At 40.0% G+C, this 8490-nt stretch overlaps 1 protein-coding gene across 1 annotated transcript; it reads left to right on the top strand.

Moving 5' to 3' along the window:
* The first annotated feature begins 5475 nt into the window (after positions 1–5475).
* On the top strand, positions 5476–7506 carry LOC137741581 (nucleolar GTP-binding protein 1-like). Its single transcript, XM_068481275.1, has one exon. It carries the CDS (start codon positions 5476–5478, stop codon positions 7504–7506), a length of 2031 nt encoding a protein of 676 aa, XP_068337376.1.
* Positions 7507–8490: the final 984 nt, after the last annotated feature.

Raw genomic sequence — 8490 nt, 5'->3', positions numbered from 1 at the left:
TACTAATTTGTGCCAATGTCAGACCTTCATTAGTTTTCCTGTTAATTTCTCTGTTAAATGCTGATGTGACCAGAGACATGACCCACTCACTAATCCAACTGGATTAAAAAATAATTAAATATTAAAAAATTAAAAATAAAATTATTTTTTTATATAAAATTGTGGGATCCACCCTATCTCTCTTCTCTCTTTTCTCTGGACATCTGCATCCCCATAACCCTTCATACTCGTTCCCCCCCTCAACCTTCCTCCCCCTCACCCTTTCTTCCCTCAGCTCCCGTCTTCTCTGTGAAACCTCTCCTTCCAGACGCTGCCATTTATCCCCTCCATCCAGAAACTCTCCCTTCTAGACCCCCTCGACCTCTCTGTCTCCCACCTCTGCTTCGCCACTCTCCCACCCCACCGCCCTTCCCTCTTAATCACCTGACTCGCCATCAACCACAACCTCCTTTACGCCGCATCGGGACACAAGAAATGCCTCTAGATCTAACATGCCGACACTGTCATTGGCATTGCCGTCAACAATGCCCTGATTTACTCAGTCTCTTGGGACAAGAACCTGCAGATTTGGCGGGACTCAAATCTCAGCTGCGTCGAGTCGGTCAAGGTGCACGAGGACGTCGTGAACGCGTTGGCGGTGTCGAACGACGGGGCAGTGTACGCCGGGTCGACGGATTATCGGATTTGGGTGTGGTCCAAACCGTTTGGGGAAGACGGAGACAGGAGCGGGGTGGGATCTGGGTTAGGTGGTTCTGGTTTTGAGTTTGGGGAAGACGGGGAGTGAGGGGAAGAAAGGGTAAGGGGGAGGAAGGTTGGGGATGAGGGATAGGTAGGAAGGGTTTTGGGGATGCAGGTGTCCAGATAGAGAAGAGCTAAAGGCGAGGGAGAGAGAGGAGAAAGAGAGAGGGTTATAATTTTATATAAAAATAATAATTTTATTTTAATTTTTTAATATTTAATTATTAAAAATATATTTAATTATTTTTTAATCCAGTTGGATTAGTGAGTGGGTCCTCTCTCTGGCCACTTCAGCATTTAACAGAGAAATTAACAGAAAAACTAACGGAGGTCTGACATTGGCACAAATTTGTAAGACGAGGTATGACATTGTCAAATTTAAAAGATGAAGTATGAAAGTGTCGTGACACCAATAGTTGAGGTAGTTTTTTGTCATTTACCCTAAAATGTGTAAAAAAAATAAAGGATTTTGCATGCGCGAAAGCACATTTGAAGAATTTATTAAAGAATACAACAAAGAATCAAATAATAGAGTAAAAAACATTAAACAATTACTCCATGACCATAAGGTGAAGAGTAGAATCTATACATATCATCTCATCATTACAATACCACAAATTGCAACCCACTTCTACCACATTACTGCTCCACTACAGAGTGAATATGTGATTTTTATGTATTTCTAAATCACATTATTATATATATTATGTTGCATTTTAAACATTTGTTCATAATGTTATAATCGGTACTAACAATAAAATAAAAATATTAGAGATGAACCTCAATTATCCTAAAACCTTTAATTATACAAAAGCAATGATATAATTAGATTACCAATTATTAGGCATTTAAAAGGAAGATACATAAAAATGAATCACTCCAAACACCAACAGAACGGGAAAGAGAACCGAAAATTTCTTGAATCTTCAACAGAAAAGGCATAAGTGCTACCACCCTGAAACTTACTATATGTATGTGACCATGGATGTTACTTTTTCTAAATCTGAGTATTTTTATGCTTCGATTCCATCGCCTTCCGATCACCAGGGGGAGAATACTAATGGTGATCTTGGGTGGTTCAAAATATGTAGCTCAGGGGGAGCATGTGTTGAAAAAGAACCCTGTGAAAGCTCTCAGCAAGGCATTGCTGAGAATTTGAGTATCATTCAGCCGCCGAGCGCCGAACTACCTAAGTCTTCTCATCAACAGTTTGCAGAGTGTGATGCAGAGTGTCAGCATGAAGCTGCCGAACTAGTTACGCTACCCCAACAACCATTAGCTATCGAACCCACACCCTCTCTATCTCGAGCTCGATAATGCCACCCAATGTGTTGTCTCTGAATATTCTTGAGGTAACTACTACTGATGCTCATGTAACTAATCAACATAATATTGTGAGTACATATAAGTTGCCCCCAAGGCAAATGGTGTTCCTCCTAACAGGTTTTCTCCTGAAGGAAAAGTGAAGTATCCAATAGCAAATTATGTGTCATGCTTGAACCTTGCACCGGAACATCAAGCCAAGGTAAATAATGTGGAAGCAATCCAAGTGCCAATTCGGGTAAAGGACACTTTGAAGAGTCGAGAATGGGTGGAAGCAATGGATGAAGAGATGAAGGCACTGAAAATAATACATGGGAAGTAGTGGAGTTGCCGAAGGGGAAAAAGCCAGTTGGATGCAGATGGATTTTCATAGTTAAATACAAAGCTGATAGGTCACTCGACATGCATAAGGCGCAGTTGGTAGTAAAAGGATATACTCAAACGTATGGTGTTGATTACTAGGAAACTTTTTCTCTGATAGCTAAGATGAATACAGTACGAGTTCTTATCTTATTACTTGCAAATTTGAATTGGCTATTGAAACATTTTGATATCAAAAATGCGTTTCTTCATGGACATTTGGAGGAGGAAGTATATATGGACTTTCCTCCTGGATATGATAATGGGGGAAAAACAGGAGTGTGCCGATTGCGGAAGTCCCTTTATGGGCTTAAGTAGTCACCTCGTGCATGGTTCGGAAGATTCACTTAGACCATGAGGAAAAATGGGTATTATCAGAGTCATTCTGATCACACTCTATTTGTGAAGTAGAGGAACGATAAAGTAACAACCTTAATTATTTATGTGGATGATATGATAATAACAGAGGATGATTCAGATGAGATTGTACAACTGGAGAAGAACCTTGCGGCCGAGTTCGAGATGAAGAGTTTGGGTGACTTAAAGTATTTTCTAGGAGTTGAGGTGGCTTATTCATCCCAAGGTATTTTCTTATCTCAAAGGAAGTATGTTCTTGATTTGTTAAAGGAAATAGGTATACTTGGATGTAAACCTGTGGATACACCTATTGTGGAGAAACATCACTTAGGGATTTATCCAGATCAAGAACAAGTGGATAAAGACAAATATCAGAGCTTGGTAGGAAGACTAATTTATTTAGCTCATACCCGTCCAGATATAGCCTATGCAATGCGTGTTGTGAGTCAATTTATGCACTTACCAAGTGTGGATCATATGACTGCTATTATGCATATCTTGGTGTATTTAAAGTCGACCCAGGGAAAGGAATCTTGTATAGAACTTCCGGTCATCTAGAAATTGAGGGGTTCACTAATGCTGATTGGGCAGGTGATGTGACTGATAGGCGTTCTACTTCTGGATATTTCACGTTCGTTGGTGGAAATTTGGTCACTTGGAGAAGCAAGAAATAGAATGTGGTGTCTAGGTCTTTTGCGGAGGCCAAATTCAGAGGTATGGCGCATGAAGTGTGTGAAGTTCTCTGGTTACGTAAGTTGCTTTGGGGTCTTGGTTTCAAACCAAAAGGGGCGACAAAGTTGTATTGTGATAATAAGTCGACATGAGAAATTGCAGAGAATCCGCTGCAATATGACAGAATGAAGCAAGTGGAAGTGGATCAACATTTCATTAAGGAAAAGTTCGAGAAGAAGATTGTGTCAATACCGTTTGTGAATTCAGAAGAGCAGCTTGCAAATATCCTCGCTCATGCCATGTGTAGTAGAGTTTTTGATGACTCACGTGTCAAGTTGGGTATGTGTGACATTTATGCTCCAACTTGAGGGGGAGTGTTGTGTGAGTTAGTTTTCAAGTAGGAATGTAAATATTGTGTAAATATTAGAGTCCTTTATTAGGAAGGATATTTCTTATGTCCTTTTTTAAGTTTACTTTGGAGAACAAGGATTGCATGTCATAGCATTTATCGATTGTCATTTGAATGTAGATGTTAATTGGACTGAATAATATGTAACCCATCGGATGAGAAATTAAACAGGAGAAGAAAAATCAGAAGTTTCTTAACTGATTGAGAGAACGAAGAAACATTGAGAAATAACTAGCTACGTTGGTTCAAGTTTTTCAAGTGTAAATAAAATTAATTTGAAGTCGTTCGTTTCGGTTTAGGTCGGTTCTAATTTAACAACCTCTATGCAATTTGAAAGCAGAAACCCACACCAAATCGGATAAATCGGGCCCGTTTGACATCGAATCGGGCGAGCTGCTACAGCGAGTAAGGGGCCGTCGAGTCGGTAGAGTAAAGAGTCTCTCACTCTTAAACCCTAAACCCTAAACCCTAAACGTTAAACCCTAAACCCTAAACCCTAAACCCCGAACCGTTCGGAAATAGCTGTTTATAATCTGTTTGATTATACAATTTTACCTTTCTTCTTTCCTTCCCAGAGCCGCCGCCGCCGCCGCTTCTCTCAGTCTCTCACTCTGTTGTAAAGTAAGTCCTCTATCTCTCTCCGTCGAAGCTCTACTACCGCAGCGTCCTTTGCTAGTAGTTTCTAGTGTTGGGATTTCGTTTTTATATTCTGTGTTTTCAATTTGTTTGCAGCTTTTTGTAGGCAGGTTTGTTAATGGATCGAATTAAACAATCATTTTTTGTTCAAATTTCTTGTTGTTCAATGGAATCATACCATTTTTTATAGAACAAATGCTTGATTAATTCAGGGATTAGGAGGGTGTGTTATTTGTTATAAAAAAAAAAATCTCTATTTTTTTTGGCAAACATTGTTTGGTCCATTTATACGATTCTTATCGGTAATTTTGATTATTTTTTTTGGGCATGTTTTATTCATTAGTTGTTAAATTTGTGAGATGTGAAAGAAGTAAAATGCTTTTAGTTAATGGGGATAAGTCGGGATAGGGTGGAAACCATTTATCGGTTATGGCAGGGTGGGGAGGAAGGGCCAGTTACAAGGATGAACGTGATTATTTTCTGAATTTCTCTCATATTTACCTTCGTCTTAGATTACGAAGAAGTAATTAACAATTGACTTTGCATTATTGCATGCTTGTTTCATATTGAAATAGTTTTTAATATTCAGCTTAGGTTTGTAGGGTTCTGACATGAATTTCCCTTTCATCATGAAACTTACGATTTTGGTGATGAAGTTAGTGAAAGATTATTTTCAATTTTTCATCAGAATAGTTTCACTACATTTATTTAGCATTTGTCTGGTGTCTGATGTTATGGTGTTGGCGGGGTGGTTATAAATTTTTGGGTTGAGCAGTGAACTTTTGTTGCTTTTATTAATATTATTAATAAAAACTACTGCGAATCTAAGTTAGACATTTTAAATCAATGACGTGCTGTGAAAATCAGTTTCGAATTCAAATTGAATTGGATACTTCATGTTTTCTACATGTAGTGTATGGCAGTCGACCTTGGTGTTAACTTGATTTTATTCTTTTCTGCAAACAGACCAATTAGTAAACATGGTGCAGTATAACTTTAAGAAGATGACTGTTGTACCAAATGGGAAGGACTTCATTGACATAATCCTATCTCGCACCCAGCGGCAGACCCCAACTGTAGTTCACAAGGGTTATGCAATTTCCCGCCTTCGTCAGTTCTATATGCGCAAGGTGAAATATACCCAACAGAATTTTCATGAGAAGCTCTCCACAATTATTGATGAGTTTCCTAGGCTTGATGATATCCACCCTTTCTATGGCGACCTTCTTCATGTTCTCTACAACAAGGATCACTTCAAGCTTGCACTGGGCCAAATCAATTCTGCAAGGACCCTTATTGGAAAGATTTCTAAAGACTACGTGAAATTGTTGAAGTATGGTAATTCACTTTACCGATGCAAATGTCTCAAGGTTGCTGCTCTTGGCCGCATGTGCACGGTGATAAAGAGGATCGGTCCTAGTTTAGCTTATCTAGAACAAATTAGGCAACACATGGCAAGGCTACCTTCAATTGACCCTAATACCAGGACAGTATTGATTTGTGGCTATCCGAATGTTGGAAAGAGTTCATTCATTAACAAGATTACTAGGGCTGATGTGGATGTCCAGCCCTATGCTTTCACCACCAAATCCCTCTTTGTGGGACATACAGATTATAAATACTTGAGGTACCAGGTAATTGACACGCCAGGGATTTTGGACCGACCTTTTGAAGACCGTAATATAATTGAGATGTGCAGCATCACAGCTCTGGCCCACTTGAGAGCTGCGGTGTTGTTCTTCTTGGACATCTCGGGGTCTTGTGGGTACAACATTGCCCAACAGGCATCTCTTTTTCACAGCATTAAGTCTCTATTTATGAACAAACCACTGATTATAGTCTGCAACAAGACTGACTTGCAGCCACTGGAGGGCATATCCGAGGAAGACAAGAAGTTGGTCGCAGAGATGAAAAATGAAGCAATGAAGACAGTGATTGGTCAAGGGGGTGAGGCTACAAACGATGAGGGGGTACTCTTGACCATGAGCACTTTGACCGAGGAAGGGGTGATTTCTGTAAAGAACGCAGCTTGTGAGAGGTTGTTGAATCAGAGAGTAGAATTGAAGATGAAATCGAAAAAAATAAATGAATGCTTAAATCGTTTTCATGTTGCATTGCCAAAGCCGCGGGACAGCAAGGAAAGGCCCCTGTGTATACCTCAGGCAGTTTTAGAGGCTAAGTCTAAGCATGCAGCGGAGAAGGAAAAGAGGAGTACAGAAAGGGATTTGGAGAATGAGAATGGTGGTGCTGGTGTGTACTCTTCCAGTTTGAAGAAGCACTATATCTTAGCTAATGACGAATGGAAAGAGGATGTCATGCCAGAAATTCTTGATGGGTACAATGTATGTGACTTTGTTGATCCTGATATATTTCACAGGCTTAAGGAGTTGGAACGAGAAGAAGGACTCCGACACGAAGAGCAGGGTGATGATGATTTTGAGATGGATGCATTGAAACTGACTCCAGAAGAGCAAGGGATGTTGTCGGAGATAAGGAAAAAGAGAAGCAAGTTCATTCAACAGCATAGAATCAAGAAAAGTACCGCAGAGAGTCGACCAATTGTACCAAGGAAATTCGACAAGGACAGGGAGTTCACAACAAAGAGAATGGGGAGGCAGCTTACAAAGTTGGGGATCGATCCTACTATGGCAATTAATCGAGCCCGAAGCAGATCTGTCTCCAGGGGTCGGAAGAGGGAGCGATCAGTTGATGGGGGTGATACTGATGGTGGCGATGCTATGGACATGGATGTTGATGCACCCAACAAGAAGCAGCGCATGTTATCTAGATCCCACTCCCGCTCTAGATCAAGGCCTCCAATTGAAGTTGTCCCTGGAGAGGGCTTCAAGGACTCTTCCCAAAAGGCCAAGGCAATAAAGAAGGCCAGGAAATCTAATATGATGCGAAACAAGAACGCTCGTCGTGGAGAGGCTGATAGGGTCATTCCCACTTTAAAACCAAAGCACTTGTTTTCTGGAAAACGATCAATTGGAAAAACTCAAAGGCGCTGAGTGTTTTTGAGGTACTTAAAACAAATTGGATCACTTTCTGTTCAGCTTGTTTTTTATTTCAGCATGCTCGGGAAAAAAGTTATATATTCCTTGTTCCGGGCCATAGCTGTAGGCAAGCATATATTTTGTGCATATTAGGATTCATATAGCCGATCCCACCTAGTGGGAAAAGGCTTTGTAGTTGTTGTACATTTTTTTGGGGACACGTTGCATTCTCTAACTTTATGTCCATTGCATACATGTTCTTGTAGGTATTCAAGACTGAATTCATGCGCTCAATCTTCTTGATGCATAAGCTAGAAATCAACATGTCTTTTGTTCTTGCAGGGTGCTAGGTTCGTGCTTTTGGAGTATTATGTATGCACTTGCTGCTGAAATGGAACTTAGTTCCTTTGTTTCTGTTCTGGCCCGGCAGGAGCTTGCAGCATGCAAGATGAAGCAACCAGAGTCTTGGTTGTTTTATTACTTTTTGGTTGTGTTTTTGTTTAGGAAATTTTGGATCCGAGACATTCCCGAACTACAATGTTTTGTGTGGATTTGAGTTTACAATTAATTGGTTACTTTGTTCCTTTTGCTTGTAATTTGACAACGTGTGAACCTGGCCCAAATGAAATTGCAGTTTGTTTGTGTTTATAACTTTATACACATTCAAGTTAAATTTTGGATACTCGCTGAAGAAAAAGAAGTTTACTTACGGATTTTCTCGAAGGTAATGTAGAGTCCTTAGTCTGTCCGTCAAAACAAAAAGCCAAAATCTAATGATAAAGGCCAATGATGGAGTAGAAAAGTTTGTCCAAGTGTTTCAGAGAGAAGTGATTTTGTTGCCCGCATTTGTGGTTCTTCCATATTCATTTTCTTGCCAAAGCATATAGCCTGAGTTTGGAAGGAGAAAGATCAAAGGGTTGCCAAAGCATATAGCCTGAGTTTGGAAGGAGAAAGATCAAAGGGGTGATTCCCGAAATGATTATGTGCAAAAGAATCGTT

The sequence above is a fragment of the Pyrus communis genome, chromosome 8, assembly GCF_963583255.1.
Source record: "Pyrus communis chromosome 8, drPyrComm1.1, whole genome shotgun sequence".
NCBI classification, from domain to species: domain Eukaryota; kingdom Viridiplantae; phylum Streptophyta; class Magnoliopsida; order Rosales; family Rosaceae; genus Pyrus; species Pyrus communis.
Note: the sequence above shows the minus strand (reverse complement) of the source record. Positions and strands in the feature narration are given on the sequence as shown.

Excerpts from the sequence above, each read along its gene's own strand:
- LOC137741581 (XM_068481275.1), top strand. The coding sequence starts at position 5,476 with ATGGTGCAGTATAACTTTAAGAAGATGACTGTTGTACCAAATGGGAAG.